Source organism: Gymnoscopelus braueri (assembly GCF_963280865.1).
Source record: "Gymnoscopelus braueri genome assembly, chromosome: 9".
Lineage (NCBI taxonomy): Eukaryota > Metazoa > Chordata > Actinopteri > Myctophiformes > Myctophidae > Gymnoscopelus > Gymnoscopelus braueri.
Window position 1 is genome coordinate 12,782,645 of NC_137610.1, and position 18,224 is coordinate 12,800,868.

General features: G+C 43.1%; 1 protein-coding gene across 2 annotated transcripts; it reads left to right on the forward strand.

Moving 5' to 3' along the window:
* The first annotated feature begins 2,381 nt into the window (after window positions 1–2,381).
* On the forward strand, window positions 2,382–17,986 carry pidd1 (p53-induced death domain protein 1). 2 transcript variants are annotated; one of them, XM_080438622.1, is made up of 15 exons: window positions 2,382–3,399; window positions 3,756–4,169; window positions 4,757–4,909; window positions 5,144–5,195; window positions 5,298–5,499; window positions 6,306–6,455; window positions 6,978–7,151; window positions 8,026–8,173; window positions 8,564–8,699; window positions 8,810–8,960; window positions 12,199–12,322; window positions 12,474–12,589; window positions 13,191–13,298; window positions 13,588–13,784; window positions 16,923–17,986. In XM_080438622.1, exons 1-15 carry the CDS (start codon window positions 2,673–2,675, stop codon window positions 17,155–17,157), a joined length of 3,087 nt encoding a protein of 1,028 aa, XP_080294748.1. In that variant the 5' UTR covers window positions 2,382–2,672; the 3' UTR covers window positions 17,158–17,986. The 2 variants fall into 2 exon arrangements, 1 of the variants encoding a protein (XP_080294748.1); XR_013933801.1 differs by lacking the exons at window positions 13,588–13,784; window positions 16,923–17,986 and having other exon boundaries at window positions 12,478–12,589.
* Window positions 17,987–18,224: the final 238 nt, after the last annotated feature.

Below are 18,224 nucleotides of genomic sequence, written 5' to 3' on the forward strand. Positions count from 1 at the left end.
ATTTCACAAACACATCCCCACTAGGCCGAGGAAGAAATGCCTCTTGACAACCTTCAAATCAGCCTCATGGTGGCGCTATAAAAGGCTGATTTGTGTTTTGAACTATAACTGCACCGATCTGCGTGAAACTTTGCAAGCACACTCCCTAGAGGCCAAGGAAAAACATCTGCCCTGCATTTTTCACATTTGCCTTTTATAGCGCCACCAGGAGGCCGACTTATGTAAAACACATTTTTGGATATTAAGCCTTCAGATTTTATCCAAATTTCACACAAATCGGTACACATGATCTCTATAGTCATGTGATCAAGATGGAACTGTTTGATTTTTCATATTTCATCCTGATTGGCTAACATTGACATCTAAAGTTTGCAGAAGTGGCCCGTTTTGAACATGCTCCACATCACCACAGGAGGGACTGGCGGGAGAACGTCAATCAGCATCAATCGACAATCGTGTCAACCACTGGGTCAAAGAGGTCGCCCTGGCGTGCTGCAAACAATCAATTGTCTTCCCTCTCTCTTTCTGCTCCTGTCCCACAGTACTCCATAGGATATATTTGTTAAGAGTATAAGTATAGAACTCATGAATGGGTCATTAAGTGTATTATACAATTAACAATCCATTTACGAGTTATTTAAACATTGTTAAAATGAGTGAGGATACAATTTGTATTCTCACTCATTTTAAACAATGTAAGTAACATACATAATGTGTCTGTGTTTATTTGTGTCTTGTAACAACAATAAACAATACATGTGCTCATCTGCTAACACAAAACTACAGCGATGGAGTGGAGAAGACTATAGTTCAATCATCATGTAATGATGAGTTGAATCTAGCCATGGTTCACATGACGCTTGTATACAAGCGTCATGGTGCCGAGTCCCCCTGGTCTAAAGTTGTGTTCGATTTTTTCACATTGCCATCTCTCACATAAACATAAACGTTCAGATTTCAAATATAAAGTGCTTACCACAGAGCCACGGATGTTACAAGGCGATGCGGACCGCGATGAGTACCCGTATCTCCCGTATTGTTCAATAAAAGCATTTTAATCCCATCGCCGGCCATTTTCTCCAAATTGTCTCCGATACTTTCAACCATGCGACACTAATGGTTGGGAGGTGTATTGCACTCTGATACATTACAAAACAAAAAAAAACAAAAAAACAAAATGGCCGGCGATGGGATTAAAATGCTTTTTATTGAACAATACGGGAGATACGGGTACTCATCGCGGTCCGCATCGCCTTGTAACATCCGTGGCTCGGTGGTAAGCACTTTATATTTGAAATCTGAACGTTTATGTTTATGTGAGAGATGGCAATGTGAAAAAATCGAACACAACTTTAGACCAGGGGGACTCGGCACCATGACTGTCATGGTATGACAGTCATGTTTCAGGGCTAAGTTGAATCCATTTACTTTAAATGGAGACACCACCACCACAACGACGTCATTCACTTCAAAGCTATTCCTGAAATTTGACAGCCTTGGAGTTATGTTTATTTTAATATAAACCAGAAATAAATGATCAACTATTACATTATTAACGGTTTTCTTTGCTTTATCTATTTTATAAGACGAGTAACAGTCGATTGTATGGTAAATAGTGCCATCGTGTGGATGAACATGGACTCACAGCAGAGTTCACTGTCTAGTGTCTACTCTAGAATCTGGTCCCCCGCCTTGCATTGAAACTTTGGCGGGGTCACTGCGCAGACGCGCGTTTTATCCACCAGAACAAACCGGACGAGAGGTGCTTCTGGATCATACACGAAGAAAGAGCTCAACTCCGCACACCGGTGGCGCACGTGATCTTAATCAAGCACACAATATGACGCAAACCTTTTCGGGGAAAAAAAGGAAAGTATTTCGGAAACAAGGAAGTAATCAGTGTTGCCATGTCCGCTTATTATAAGCTGGGCTTGTTTTTCTGTAAAGTTGCTTGTAGTTGTAAGGTAGTTGCGTTTTTTGGGGCTTGTTTCTTTGTGTAGTTACTTATTTGGGCTTCCTAATATCCTAAAACCAGTGTTCCTCAAACATTTTCAAGTCAAGGACCCCCAAAATTAATATGTATTTGTCTGCGGAGTGCGGACCCCCATCTGAAAATATTTTATGCCAGGACCCCCATACAAGACTCACTTGTGTTGTTAAAATGTTTCAAAAATATTCCAATTTTTGAAAATAGCAGATCTACAAGCTCACAACGCATCGCACCACGACGCGTTGTGAGCTTGTAGATCAGCTATTTTCAAATAGCCAAAGGTAAAGTGCTCGTCATGACGTGTTGCTGTTCTTTTAGGCTTGTTTTCATAGACTTGGTTGCTTGTTTCTCTCGCAAAACCTGGCAACACAGGAAGTAAACAAATTGAAAACCTATTGCACAGGCAAAGTTGTCTTTTCAGCCCTTCTTGTCATTTGTAGTTATATTGGTGTTCAATTTGTAACATTAACGCTATCTGACACCGTCACGTTAGTAGACAACAGCAACAGTCGTTAGCTTCTGGTATGACAGCATTGTTTGATGGCCGTGATGAATGAATATGAACGCCTGTGATCATGTCGAAACACAGACGCATCATGCAGAAAGAAAACGAAGGATTTGTTTCTTGACCCGGGGTAACATTAGGTAATGTAATGTCATTGTTCACCTTTAAACGGAGAGAATGAGCAGAGGTGATGGTGAAGAAGAGAATGGGAATCGAGCCTCCACATGCACTGGGTCAGGATGGGAGGAGGATGAAGTTACTCCTGCAAAGACAACATCCAACGAAATAGAAGACACTACTTGTGTGGACCTGACGGCCCTCAGACTCTGCGAAGACATTCAGCACCAGGATCAGAGGAGATCAGAGGGGGAAGCTGTGCCACCAGTTAGGACAAACACAGGGGACAATGACACCAGAGTGTCAGTGTTGGGTACAATTGGAGAGGTGTCTGAAGGTGGGACAGAAACTGTACTTAAGGAACCCCAGAAAGATGAGGACCCAGCCACCTTTCGCCCCCCTGCATCATCTCCGTCACTTAGCCTCACTGACACCTGGGCTCCTTCCTTATCAAACCGCTCCTCTCCCTCTTCCCCCTTCCATCATCATCACACCCCTTCATCTTCCTCCTGTGTCTCTTCCTCCTCCTCCTCCTCCTCTCCTGCCTTATCGCTCACCCCTCCCTTGCCCCCCACAGTGGAGCTCTCTTCCGTGCTGGCGGACACCAGGTTGACTCTGGATGTGTACCAGGGTGGAGCGGCTGTTCTCCCCATCTTATGGGGGTCCATCCCAGGGCAGCTGAGGGCCCTTCAGTACCTGAGACTGGGGTCTGAGGATGGAGCAGGAATAGAAGACGCCCTTGAGGTCCTGCCTCACCTCAAACAGCTACGCTCTCTGGCAATCCGAGGTACTTTACACATGCTGTGCCTATGCTGTTGTCCTGACATAATAACAAACGAGGCTGGTACTGTAAATGTGTGTTTTGGTCCTAACCGCTTAAATGTGTTTTTAGGTATTTCAACCTGGTATCCATATTTTGGGCATGTCATTATAAGTTAAAACAATTGTGAAAACAGCCATTCTGAGCTTGCAAATTGGCAATTTTCACTGAAGTATTTGATTATGATGAAGTATACGGCTTGGTGGTAAATGCATTTTAAACTCACTCTCTGTCATATTCTCTGTTTCCCTGTGTCCCTTATTCAAACTCTTGCTTCCCCTTTCTGTTCCACCTCTGTCTCACCTGTGCCTTAATTTTTTAAGGACACTGTGTTTATGATGCCCACGGCCTCCCCCTGCCCGGCCTCCTCACTGCCCTGCCCAGTTCCCTCGCCTCCCTTTCTCTCCTGGTGCACCTGGACCTGTCTTTTAACCAACTCTCCTGCCTGCCCCCCTGCCTGCTCCACCTGCCTGCTCTGTCCTCATTGCTCCTCTGTCACAACCGTCTCTCAGTTCTTCCCCCTGACATTGGCCAACTGTCCCCTCTCAGCTACCTCTCCTTGCTGGGGAACCGGCTGGTCTCTCTCCCCCAGAGCCTGGGTCGGCTGAAGGGGCTGCAGATGCTGGACGTCTCGCACAACCTACTTCAGAGCCTGCCTGACGAGATCGGCGCCCTGGGGGAGCTCGTTAAGCTGGAGCTGTCCCACAATGAGCTGAGGCAGCTGCCAGAGACCATGGGTAAGAGGGGACGGGTGAGTGGAAGGCAAGATCAGGTTCAGCTACACTCGACTTTAGCCTCCAATCCACCAATGAAAAAAACAAAAAAAAACTGTTCACGTGACTGTTTTACAGTTTTGGGGACTAGTAGTGTCCATTAGTTAGAGTGCTCAAGCACTCTTGACTTTTCAATTCTTGTCTAGTGGACACTTGTCACCCCGTTTACATCTAGCCATATAAAGCTACGCTTTGCTACTGTGACCTGGCTTGGGACATTCAAGGCTGATTCATATCGAGTGGGGAAAACAGAAAATATCTGATTTTCAAAGTTAGCTTGACAATCAGTTGTTTTTGGTGAGCAACACCGTCATGCGACAGCCTTAGGGAAAGAAAGTAAAGTGGCCACAAAGAACACTTTGCCAAACAGTCCCATGAATCGCTAAATATAAATAGTCATATGGTTAATGAGAAAATAGTGTGAGAAAAGTGAGAATGAAACAAGCAATTCATGGAAGTGGATCAGGGCGAACAGCGAACACAGAGTGCACTGTTCAGTGGTATCAGATGTAGACGTAAGATCATAAAAATCTGTCCTCTGTATCTCCCAGGGTCTCTCCTCTCTCTCAGGGAGTTGGTTATCCACAGCAACCACCTTCGCCTCATCCCGCAGTGTCTGAACCAACTGCCTCTGCTGAAAATGGATGCACGGAACAACCCTCTGGGACGACCCCCGACCCCTCCACCCCTTCCCCCAACACCAGGTGAGCGTAAGAATGAAATTACCCTTCTGTTCATAGCTCTCTTTAATAGTCAACTCTGCTCTGTAATTCTTTTTATTGTAAGACATTTGTATCTGTATAATTTGTCTGTATAATTCGCACAGTTTTTAAAAAGTGTTTTTCAGATAGTTTATTGTTATTTGTTATTAGGCTATCATTGATTATTGGTGTTACTGTGTTATATGCACTCTCAGTCAGGTTACTGTCTCTTCTCAGATCGAACGGAGACAAAAATCCCAGAGTTACACGTTGCATTCAGCCAACATAGGTACAACATACACACAACTCCTTTCATATTCACATAAGCACTGGCAGCAGATTGGGTGGGTTCACGACACGTTAAAGATGTCTTGCACCCTGTGCTCCTCAGTTTCTGTGTGTCGTCTGCTGGCTGTCACGTCTTTCTCCCAGGGGGGGCTGAGCTCCTGTTCCCCCCAGGGTGCCTGGCGACTACCACAAGACTGAAGTGGGCGGAGAAGAAACCAGACAGGAAGTGGGTGTGGCTAGAGGAGCACGACATCCTGTTGAGCCGCCCACTGGAACTTCGTCCACACAGAGTTACCTTTCTGAAGGTAGGGTTAGAGTGGTTGAACTGTTTGCCATGGCTGCTTCCACAAAGTGCATTGCTTTCTTTGAGACAAACGCTGTGGAAACAAGTCTCTGGCTGTGTCCAAAATCACTCCCTACTCACTATAGTGATTGCGTCATTTTGTAGTGGTGTCTGAACTTATAGTGATAATTATTATACCCTATATAGTGCATCGTGAAAAGTAGATAACAACCAATGGTCGCTATCGCAAATCCTATATACCATCATGCATCAGGCACGTGACAGCACAGACGTCACCCCAGTAGTGTCCAAATTATGTTTAACTTTTTGCCAATGAGTTCACTATTCCCTCGATGTAGAGAGTAGGGAGTAATGAATGAGTGAGTGATTTCAGACATAGCCTCTTTACCTCTACTCTGTGGTTACATCTAGAACCTGACTGATATATCGGCCATTATCTGATTTATTTGAGTACATCAGTATCGGCAATTATGCAGCTGATGTGTCCCCATTTTTAACCACTCTCAACCTGGCGTCCCTATTTTGGGAATGTCAGTTTGGGTGAAAATGTTCAAAAATGTAAAATAAATAGAACACCTACAAGCTTACAGCGCAGTGTGTTGTGAGCTTGTAGATCGGCTATTTTTTTTTAAATGTTTAAATTGGTTATTAAATGTTCTCATAGAGACTTTCTTCACATTTATTTCAAGATTTTATTAAAAAAACATCAGTGAAAACATTGTTAATTGGTCTAGTTTCATCCCTTCTGTTCTTGTCTGCCTTGCTTACATGGCAGCCTACTCGTTAAACGTTTTGCAATGCTCACAGGCAGTGGAGGTGTGTGTGCCGTACCGTCGGTCCAGCAGCAGGGAGGCGGTTGTGCGGAGGTTTGATGGTCAGTCATGGAGCACACTGCCCACTGTTCTGAGGAGAGGGAGCCAGAGCAACTCATGTCACCCCGGAGGACGTCCTGCCAGGGTAACCTTCAACACCCTCTCACTGTGAAAGAATCTTTAGTCTCTACTAGTATAGGGCTGGGCAGTTAACTGAAAATGTATGGGAACCGCTGTATAGAACCAGTCAATTAATCTTAATCTAATAATTTAGCATATTTACAGTGCAGACCTTGTCAGAGAACTATGAGGGTAGTCACCCAGCCCTAGTCTCTACTAGTATAATTATCAGCACTTATTATTTCAGAATCACACAATTCACCAAGTAGCTTACAATATATGTGCAGGAATTTGACGATGATAATTTAGATCAATGGTTTGACATTCATATTCATAATCATATATTTGGGAAGAAAAAAAGGAACCCTTAGTTAGAAGGGTGTGGATGACATTACTGTCATCTAATTGTCCCATATATATTTCACATGTGTCTTCTTTCAGAATACCCATCTTTGAAACCCAAATTACAATCATTGGAGTAGTATCTGCATGGAGAGTGCATCCTTGTAGTAAGGTTCGCTATCTCTTGTCCTCTTTATCCCTGTAGCTGGCCTGCTGCTCTGTGAACCAGTTCTCCTGGTTTGTAGCTGTGTCCCGTCCAGTGAGGGACAGCTGTTCCCTCACACCGGAGGGGGCACTGTTAGTGTCCAGCTTTGACCCCGGAATCAAGTTGCTATTCCCCCCAGACTCCACTCTGCAGACCCGAACCATTACCTTACAGGTAAACACAGTTTAGTCATGCAGTGCAATACCGTTTTTTGTTCGTTTCGTTTTTTAGGTTAAAGGGCAAGACCACTTTGGTAGAGGTTTGGGTTGTGTAGTTACTGTAGCTTGCCATGATCCAAAGGTGGGCAAGAAATCAAAAATAATTTCTCCATTGACTAGAAATTGATCATTCAAAATATGCTCCTCATTGACTTACATTGTACGGCAAAACCACTCTGGAGGCTCTTGAATGCCCGTAAATGAACGCGGACAAAGCTGATTCTGACAGTATAGAACATCACGTTATAAAATTTAAAAAACAGTACTGGGTTTAGTGATGTTCTATACTGTCAGAATCTGCTTTGTTTGAGTTCGTTTACAGGATAAAATAACTCCTCCTGAGCCTCTTCGCCGTACAATGTAAATCAATGAGGAGCATATTTTAAGTGATCAATTTCTAGTCAATGGAGAAATTATTTTTGATTTCTTGCCCACCTTTGTTGTTACATCATGGCAAGGTGAGTACGCAATCCAAACCTCTACCAAAGTGGTCTTGCCCTTTAATAGCCTGGTTTATTTAAAGTTGTTAAGAGGAGGATCATGGATGGAATGCTGCCACTCACCATGCTGCTATTTGTGTAAATAATCACCACCATCTGGGTTTTATAACTCTTAAAAGTTTTTGACACATGCAAATGTAAAAAAAAAGAAGCAGGCTACAGTGTCGTGTGTACCTTGCCAAATAATTGACCGAATTGAGCCACAATCTATAATATAATATAGCTATAATAGTATTGCCCAGTCAGGTTAAAATCAGATTATTAGTGTGGTATAGTGTAAATACACCCAAAGTGGTTGTTTATTTGTGTTTGTGTGTGTTTTCCCTGTAGGTGCTGCAGGTGTCTGTGTCAGAGGTGCAGGCATTTAGTGGTGACCCCCAGGCCAGGGTCAGCCCCCTTCTCTGCCTCTCGCAGACTCCCAGCACGGATTTCCTGCAACCTATTAAGGTGCAGGTCCCTCTACCAAATGGAGTACCAGGTACAACATGACATCTGTAATCTGTTAACACTTTCTAATAAAAAGATGCACACACACATACAGTTGAAAACTCATGTGTAGCCAACGGTCACCGTTTTGGACTGCACCACATGTGTAATTATACCGATCTCTCTCCCTGGACGTGTAGTGTACATATGCAGAGTTTGTAAACAAAAGTCATTACTTTAAAATCAATCTGTGTCACAATCCATACTCCAAACTTGAAGCCTGCTTCCAAAATACGATATAGGAGGTAGAGGGACACAACAAGGCATTCAAGTGCAGTGGAAAGTTGCAGTTGTAACTGAAGGTTTGCTGTTATGCAGTGCAGACACACAGAGGAACTCAACACTAATACATGTATTGTCAACATGCCCCGGGGCTCTGCAGGACACATGGTGGATATGTCCTGCCTACATCTACTACATGGTGACCCCAACGCCCAAACCTGGACAGACATCACATCACAAGTGTCTCTCTATGTCACCCATCTGTATGCCATATTCTACATTACACATTTCTCCTGGTGAGTTCCTTTTATGTTTGGGTTGATTCATATACATTTTTTATCCTGTTTTATATTAACTTTACAATTAACTATACAATGTATTCTTTGAATTGTTTGCACCATTCTAGGTACTGGTTGTGGTACACTACTCAGCGCTGTGTTAGTGGGGTGGTCAGGCGGGTCTACCAAAGGCTAAAACAGTTCAAAGTCCAGTTCCTGGTCCTCCAGAGAAAGACTGACCCTACGCAAGTGCTCTTACAATGCTTACCTACAAATAAGGTAGGCTAATTATTCTTTCATACAAATTCAGACCAGACTATGATTACCAAGAATAGGCTGTATTTTATTCTTCTCACCTCGATGACCCTGAGTGATCATAGAATTGGCCTTGGTGACAGTGGTGGATGTGTATATATGAACATATAATTAACTGATGGCATAGCAAAAAAAACACTCTTAAGGTTACACACCGGCGATTATGCGAATATACGCAAAATTCGGACTCGAATGGACCGAATAAATAAAAGACGCTTTTTCGCTCCGCGAAACTGATGTGGAAGCTTGCATTGACTTTATAAGGTTTTTAAAAAACGTATTATTCGCATGAAAAAATCGCCCCCGGTGTGTAAGGACCTTTACACTTCACAGAGATAAATAAATTGGGGGAGGGGGCATCCAACTGATCTGTGTCAGAGGAACAAATACCCTCTAGGCCAGAGGTTTTCAACTGGTGGTCTGTGGACCTCTAGTGGTCCATGAAGGTATTTCATGTGGTCCCTGGTCATCCATTCAGTAATGTATAAAGTGAAGATTTTGTTTCTGTTCATCATTTTATTTTGTTTTATTTTGGAGAGACTTAGTAAGTTGGTATTTGTGTGATATGAGGATAGTGGAATTAAAAACATTATCAGTGGTCATTGGAGGAGGCTTGTGTTTCAATTCCAAAAGTACTTCAAGTTTTACTACTGAAGAGGATCAGCTCATTGTCCACAGACTCTTTCAAGAGATATGTATGAAACACAGTCCCTTGTGAAGTTCTGGATGACAGTAAAAACTCAATGAAATTTACCTTTTGTAACGATGTAGGCTATCTCTGTGAGAGTGGTATTGACACACTGGCATACCTGAAAGAATATTAGTATTATATAACAGTATTATGTACAGGGCAAAGTTGGAGCCAGAAAATGACATGAGACTCTGTCCCTGACCACCACTATAGCCAAGAAAAGACAGACATGGACCTCCTGTAAACATGCCATGGACCATTAGTGGTCCATGGCATGGACCACTACTTGAGAAGCAGTGCACTAAATGACCTGGTGACCTAAGATAACGAGTCAATGAAGTCAGTTACTGTGAAGTCTGAGGTCAAGAAATTCCAGAAAAGGGAGTTAGAATCTCAAGAAGGGAAAGTGTCATCATTATTAGGAAATGTGGCAATTTATGGCGTGTTTGCTCACTCATAAATGTTACAAATCAGTATAGTATCAGTTAACATGAGTTTAATATGGAAGGTTGGATAAAGTAAGAGGAATAGATCAGTGTTAGGTTCTCAACCTTTTTTGAGCTCTGGATTTCAAGCAATCTTCAAGGGCCACCCTAACCCACCTTTAAATAATCTTAGCCTACATATCCCCACCCAACACAACAGTGGTCCCCTGGTTGATTCTTAGTCAGGGTGGTGGTCGCTGGTTCACAATCAGTTTAAAACCCCTGCTCTAGGCTACTGAGTACCGGCCCCACTGACGGTCCTGGGACTGTGGTTCCCTTTGACTGTGTGGCTGACTCCCTTCAATTGATCTGCGTAGTACATATATCCCTATTTTTTTTTATTGATTATCAATATGCAACATTATTAATAATTCTATTATGCACGATGTGTTACTATTATCTATCATATCACATATCAGCATGCCATGGACACAACAGTTTTGTTATTTTGTTTATTTTGCTTTTGAATATTACATTTCTTCCTTTCTTCCTGCTACCTGATTGAGGGTTGAATGGGGTGTTTTGAATGTAGTACCCCCTCGATGTCATCCTAAAGAGCTGATGATTCAGTTGAGTGGCCTGACATCAGGCAGTATCACACAACAAGTGATGAAGTTTAAGTACATTAAAAGTAGGGATGTGTAAAAGTGACCAAAATGAAATTCGATTACTATAATTCTATTAACTCTCTCAGTGCCAGACCCCGAGTTATCCCGAGTTTTAGGGTTATACCCTCAGTGCCAGAACGAGAAATCCCGAGTAAAAAAAAAAAAAAAAGTGTTCAGAACCCAAGATATCATTATCTGAAGATTTGCAACTCCATCCACTCTTTGTTTAACCTATAACTGAAAAAGGCTGTATCTCGCTTCCTAAGCACTTTTTTTTTACTTTGAAAAAAAAAAAGAAAAAAGTTGGCATGGTTTTCATTGGCACTGAGAGAGTTAATATTGAATATTCGACCATGGGGATTTGTTTCGTTTTTTCATCAAATTACCATCCTATGGTTACAAAAACACCATTGCATTGGCCTATAAACTGGTTTTCAGAAATAAACAAACAGTAGCATGTGCATCTTTTATATTATTGTAACTAAACCATTAAAGACGTGGTTTTTGTGTATTTTTTTATTATATCAAAAGTCCTTTGATTTTTAATTTCTTCCTGTGAACGCAAAATAGAGAATAAATAAATATTACACACATACTAGGTATCCTCTAAAATGTAGTTACTATGGGCAGGGTTTGGATGACAATATAGCCTTTGCAACAGAAAAAAAATAAGTTATTTAGAAGGAACAGAGTATGATACAGTATGAATAAGTACACAATAAAACATGATGTTCTTGAATGTATATTAGTTGTCGTTCAACAGTTTGATCTCGTTTTATTGAGCATACAGTATCTGATAAAGCAGTGGCCGTGGTGTCATAAGTATATCTATATACTTATGTACAGTAGATGAGTGAATCAGTACAAACATATGCATGTTAAGCATGTTTTGTTTCCTTTGTATGAGGGCATGTAAGGCCCCTTTGAGACTAACAGTGATTAAGCGTTATATAAATAATGTTTAGTTGAAATGAGTCCTTACGGGTCAACCAGTGTGCACACCACATGTCTCTCCACTGGTGATATCTCATTAAACAAGCATGTAATCTGTGATAAGCCACGTCCAGCTCTTGAAAATCAATGCAATTGAAAATGTTGGTCTGACAGACTGACTGAACAACCGACGGTGGCTTATACAGTACTAGCCACAGATAACACCAGAAATTCTCTACAGGAATTTAGTATTTCAAGTGTAGCCTGAGTGTGGGACAATGAACCCCTGACCACATTACTGCAACGTTCTGAGTTTGATTTATGCCCTCAGCACCAGTGCTGCATATCATTGCTCTTCTCTGCTTCTCTGTCTCAATAAAGCAAAAATAGCTTTGAAGAAATGTTCTTTTTAAAGGGGGGAAAGTTAACTGTAAAAATTGTCAAAGGGGAAGTGCTGAAATTGGTACTTTATGTTTGCCCCTCAGGTGGATAGCAGAGTTCAGTCTCTGTCGGAGCAGTATGAGGGACCACAGCCATCTGACCTCTGTGACATACTGGAAGGGGAGCAGTTCTTTGCTGGCTTTGAGAAGGGCCTGGACATCAATTCAGGTCTGAAGTCCTTTTGGAGACTTTTATCTCAAAGAGGTTTATCTCTAACATTTGACCTCCGCTTCCACGCCAAGATCTCGTAATACCTCCCTTGGAACAGCAGATTGTAAGACCTCGTCAGGTGATATTTCTCATCTATTTTTTCCTCTAGATAGACCAGACTGTGAGGGAGGAAGGCTGTCTTTTGTGTTCTACTCCAGCCTGAAGAACTTGAAGGAGGTGTATGTCTCTCCAGCTGAGGGACATGCAGGGCCAGTGAGGGGACAAGTAAGAGGGAACATGAATACATTGTCCACATACAATACTAACTCAACTACTATTTCATCCCATCAATGCTGTTCTGAATACGAGTGAAGCCATAAGCAGGAATCCTTTCATTGCATCAGTGATAATCAGTGTACCATAATGGTAATCAGTATTAAGTACCTTATCTACATGTAACTCAGCACAAGAAAAAAGGTGTCATTGTTGTGTAGGGCTGCGCATTTTACAGGATGACTGATCTGATTTAGTTTTAAATAAATAAAAAGTTTGTTAATTGTCCAAATCTGAAAATGCTCTGTAAATATGAAAATACTGAATAAATATCAGGTTTAGAAAGTCAAGAAAATAGTCCCCACTCACATTTGATAACAGACCACGTAAGGCCCATATTCCATATGATCGTGCAGTAACGTTACAAGAAATCAACCCCTTGCTGTTTCATGTGTAAAAGAAATTAACCAGTTCAGTTCAAGAAAGGGTTGATTTCTGACGTGTTGAAGTAAATGTAAATCTGTGAGATGGCAGATAAACATGCCTCTCATTCTGATACATCTGTTGGATAATAAACATTGAGAATGTGTCTCCTATCTCTCCTTGACTGTAGGTGTCTTTTTATAGAGGAGAGGTTCCCAGTGATCTTCCGCAGGAAGTGGCCAGGAAGAGGAAAGGACATGACACCCAGTGGTTGGCAACTTTACCTCTCAGACTTCCTGTTAGTAAAACCCTTTTTTTTTTTACATCGGCTGCTTGCCTCAGGTGCTTCGCTCAGGTGCACCTCATGAGTCTCAACTGAGTCTCAAGTTTTTTTAAATGTGAGATTCGAGAACAAGGCAGGAGCTGCCTTCTTCTCGAATCTCACATTTAAAAAAAGTTGTGCGTTGTAAAATCATGCAGCTATGCAGCACATTGCGTGACCCAAAACGAGCACTTAACCCATTTTAGTCGGGAATCCCATACTGTACATGCGTTACAACTATTCTGTCTTTGTTCTTTACTATCAGGCTCTAAGTTCGGATAGGAGCTATGTCATGGAGGAACAGCACTACCCTCCTCTGAACTTGGGTGACCCTGAGAGTGGCTACCTGACAGAGGTCAACCTGCTGTCCATCTCTCTGCAGATAGGACAGGACTGGCGCAACATTGGCATCAACCTAGGCTTGAGCTACCAGGAGCTGGACCGGATACAGTACAAGTACAAGTGGGTATAGTAGAACAGGTCATGTTTAATTAAGAGATAGTTACCATATTGAGTCCGCCTTGGCTAAGATGGTCTGATAAAAAAATGGAACAAGTGTCATGTTGCAAATGGCATCATATAATTTTGATTTCATTTTGTGATGATGATTTTGTGTGTGGGGATGGGGTCTTCCCATGTGCCTCCCCTAAACTGTCTCCCTCTTAGCTTTCCATCTGCCTGTCTCAATAGAGGAAAAAAATACAAGGGGAGGGAATGCCCTCTTTCTCCTTTCGTCCCTGTTCTAGGGCTGAACATTCAGCAAAAGTTGCAGATCTACAAGCTCATGAGTCGCAATGTGATGCGTTGTGAGCTTGTAGAGCAGGTATTTTTGGCGAAGAGATTTGGTTGTGAGCGAAAAAAGGAGCAGACCTAATATAGAGCCCTCAACTTAGTGTATAAGGTTTGAGGTTTGAGGTTCAGGCCGATACGCACCGCTACGCGGCCCGAACCTCTAGTGTTCGACACCTACGTGCCACTGCCGATGTGACAGATGCTTCGCTCCATGACATCGTGTCTAATGTTGAGTTTGAACCACAAACAAAGCCAATATATCAGCATTATTGTTATTATAGTCCATACTATATGTGCACAGTCTTTGTGGGGGTCCCCGGACTCCGAGCGAAAGCTTCCGGACCCCCGCGGGGCGACCCCCGAAGGGCTTGCCTCCCCAGACCCCAGCGACTGCTTCGCTCCGTGACACTGTGTCTAATGTTGGGTTTGAACCACAAACAGAGCCAATATATCAGCATTATTGTTATTATTATATTCCATACCAGCTTTATACCAGCTTCAGCTGCTGTGTGTGTCCGTCCGACCTGGAGCCTCCCAAATGTTTCTCTCGCTAAACCTGGCAGTGTTGCCATGTCCGCTTATTTTAAGCGACTTTAGGCTAGCAACACCGGAGCCAATTTTCATAAACGAAACATGCCAATTGTAATATACTAGAGGGTCGGGGCGCTGCGCGCCCCTCCCCCCTATCCGCTGCGCGGTGCTTTGTGTTAGTTAGTCTCTCTAATATATAAATCCATAATAGGAGATGTTCCCAATGGAGCTATGACCAAATACGGAGTGTGTTGTCTGACCTCACTTCCTGTCCAGGGGGGGTTTGTATATATAGATAGGGGTGGCTTCAGTGGGGGACAGGAAGTGCTGACTTTTCTCAATTGTATATATAGATAGGATGAAGCTAAACCTGAGTACGTTTTGAGTTTTTTTCCCTAATAAAGTAGTTTTTTCTTAGTCTCCCCCTGGCCTCCACACACACATGTAAAGCAACTTTGAATACGCTATATAAATTCCAGGTATTATTATTATTAAACACACCCAGCTTCGATGCGATCCAAGAGTGCGGTCTAGCCAACACCAACTCCTGAATCGCTGCCCTCCACACTCTCCTATCTAGCATCAGGGTCTTGAGCTCTACAGTGTTGTTAGCCAAGCTGTCGCACTGCAGTGCATCTACGTAGGTGGTGCGCTTCTTGCCTTTCCTGGCTTTGCCCTGGGTTGGCTCCCACAGTGTCAGTTTGCATGCCACTAGTTCCGGGTGCTTGACGCAGTGCCCAGCCAGCCTCATCCTTCTCTCTGACTTTGTCTGTGACCCTTGCAGTGGCGTTCCCAGAAATTACATTTAGGGCAGGCGAGATTTTTTTCTCTACCTACCCCCCCCCCCCCCCGGGGGGAAATCTTGGGATAAACAAGTTAACAACACTACACTAACTACAAAACTGAAAAACGTTAATAAAAACAATATGCAAGTATAATCAATCAATCAATTATTCAGTGGTGGTCTCTTCATGTTGTAGTTTAATGGATCAAGCTGCTCTGTGCTCTCAGACTCAGAGCCCCTTTTATGCCAGGTGAGTAGGCCTACAGGTGATGGCCCAGACCCCCACACCTGGCACTCCTGGCTGGCACCCCATGAAGATAAAGGCATACATTTGCATCACTATAGGCGACGTCGCTCTGAATGGATACGGTAGTGATTGGCTGCCTGCCCTTGTGAATGGACGAGGAGGTCCGACGGCCACTTGGATTTTTTTCACTGCCTGTTTTTCAGTCTTTTACTTTATTTTCTAGGGGAAGCTAGATTTTAGTTGGGTAGGCGGCCGCCTGCCTTGCCTCTATGGTGGGTACGCCACTGGACCCTTGGTAGGTCCCCGTAGAGGACAACATTTCTGATGTGGCACCTAGTGCTATTCGTAGCATTCTTGTGTAGACACCCAGCTTCAGTCCTTAATCTGGATTGTGTTCAAAGAGATGGAGGGATATGCGCAAAAGCTGCGAGAAAGATTGAGATGCGTCATTGTGTATTTCGTGGATGGTGCCTATTTACTTCTTTATTTGTCATGTGAGCAGCTCACGTGCTCAGAGCATGCGATACGTGTATTAGCGTAGCCCATACCCCTGGGACGTGGATGGGGTCTTGGTGGACAAGATGGAGTGAGACGTAATTTGCCTGGAAAAAAGGCTGCAGTCAGGGGGCGAGAAAGAGAATGAACGTGGTGGAGAATTTTGATTGTTTTAATCTCTCTGTCAGCCGTCACGGTGCCATCTGGGACGCTGCAGGAGATTACACACATAGAATGATGATCATCTGGCACCCTCCCCCTCCTCTTGCTCAGAAAACCACTCACGCATGTTTCACACACGAGGACCTAGAGGTGGAAGGAAGGCGGGGGAAATGGATTATGGGATATTATAAAAAATGAATGGGCGGTTAAATGTGTCGTGAGTCGTGACGTACACATGCATCTGCAAATACAAATTCTAACCTGAGTGTTAATGATCTTCATGTTAAGAACATGTGCCCACTCACTGCCCAGTGAATTCCCTCAACGACAAAAAAACACTGTTTTACACTGTAAATATCTGTAATGTGATGTATGTGCCAGATCCATATAGTGTCTTCTAATTTGTTTTAGGCATTTTGGGGTGTCATTATATATATTTGTCATATAAAATATCTCATAAGTGTTCAGATTCCTGACATAGTCATCGCCTCTTTGCCGCGTTTTGTGATTCACTGTTGTCTCATCCATTAAATCATAAAAAAATTATAAAAAAGCTTTACATTTTCATGATGTCTTCTTGCCCTTTCAGGGATAACCTGGGTGCTTTGGTGCTGGACATGCTGTTCCAATGGGCGCGAGGGCAGAAGGGAGTGGGGCAGGGGGCTGTGCCCAGGCTGGTGGAAGCCATGGTGGAGAGCGGCAGGAAGGATCTGTCCGATGAGATTGAGGACATAGTCAGCTTGGGAAAGAGGAAGTACAGAGAGTCACTGAGGAGAGTGGGTCTGGAAGCAGAGACCTCCTCCCTTCACGATGAACCACCGTAGCGGGCCGGAGCCACCATGTGGTGCAGAATGTGCTGATGGCTGACTCGTAACTAGGACACCCTGCCAGAACATTTGGGTACCATGTGCCACCGTTATGGAATCCTGCTGTCTTGCACTATGAAACATTTCTTTGTTGTACTTTGTTCAGAATTGTGGTAGCTAGTGACAAGTTAGCGATACCACTTACGTAACATGGAGGGGTCCAAAGGAGCTGTCCCGGTGCATAAAAATAATGGTCGCGTCACAGGTCACCTTGTCACCATTTTTATAATCTCTCCCACAGTGCTAAGTGACAAAGGATCAACTTCCACTCGACTCAGTTTGGATAGAGCTGGAGCTAACGACAGTGAGGTCTGACTTTCTGAGGGCATCTTTATGAATCCGTGACTTTTCACTTGTGTGCCTTCATTCTCTTTACAACCAGTTTAGGTGCAGTACTGTATCATCTCAATAAAAAAATAACCTTGATCTCCTGATGAACAGCTTAAAAAATAGGGTTTTAGTTTTTTTTACATTTTTTCAATGAAATGTTCATATTTAAGTAAAATATGCTGATACAAAGAAACGTGTTGGTTTTAGATTCTACACAAATGCACACTGTATCCTCCATGCCATGGCCCATTTAAAACATACCCAAATGGCCCAATCAATCCATGTATGGTTTTGTTATTTTTATTTGAAGGTCACTGGGTTTGAGGAAAAATCGTCACACACGACTGTCACGATGACGCAGAATTCCATTCCCTCCCCTCAAGCACCTTTTATCTGCACACTAAATAGAAATGGTAACTTGCGCTTTCCACTATAAGCCACTAGAGGACCTGAATGTATCCCTTTGCTGCTTTGTTTTGCTCCGGTAGAGTCTAGATCCCACAGCCCGGAGAGACGATCGCACTGTGATTGGTTATATGGTTGTCAATTGGTTGCAGCAACCAATTTACCATAGCAACCAGGTTGCTATGGTACATTTATTCTACCAACGTCATATATTCATATCCATCATCTGTAGCACACGATTGCGATTTAAGCCTGAAATTGTGTTTGGCTCCCACACTGCAGATTACAGT

Coding starts and splice junctions, on each gene's coding strand:
- pidd1 (XM_080438622.1), top strand. CDS start 2,673: ATGAGCAGAGGTGATGGTGAAGAAGAGAATGGGAATCGAGCCTCCACA. Junction 8,961..12,198: donor AATGCTTACCTACAAATAAG/GTAGGCTAATTA, acceptor TTTGCCCCTCAG/GTGGATAGCAGAGTTCAGTC. Junction 12,323..12,473: donor GGGCCTGGACATCAATTCAG/GTCTGAAGTCCT, acceptor TTTTTCCTCTAG/ATAGACCAGACTGTGAGGGA.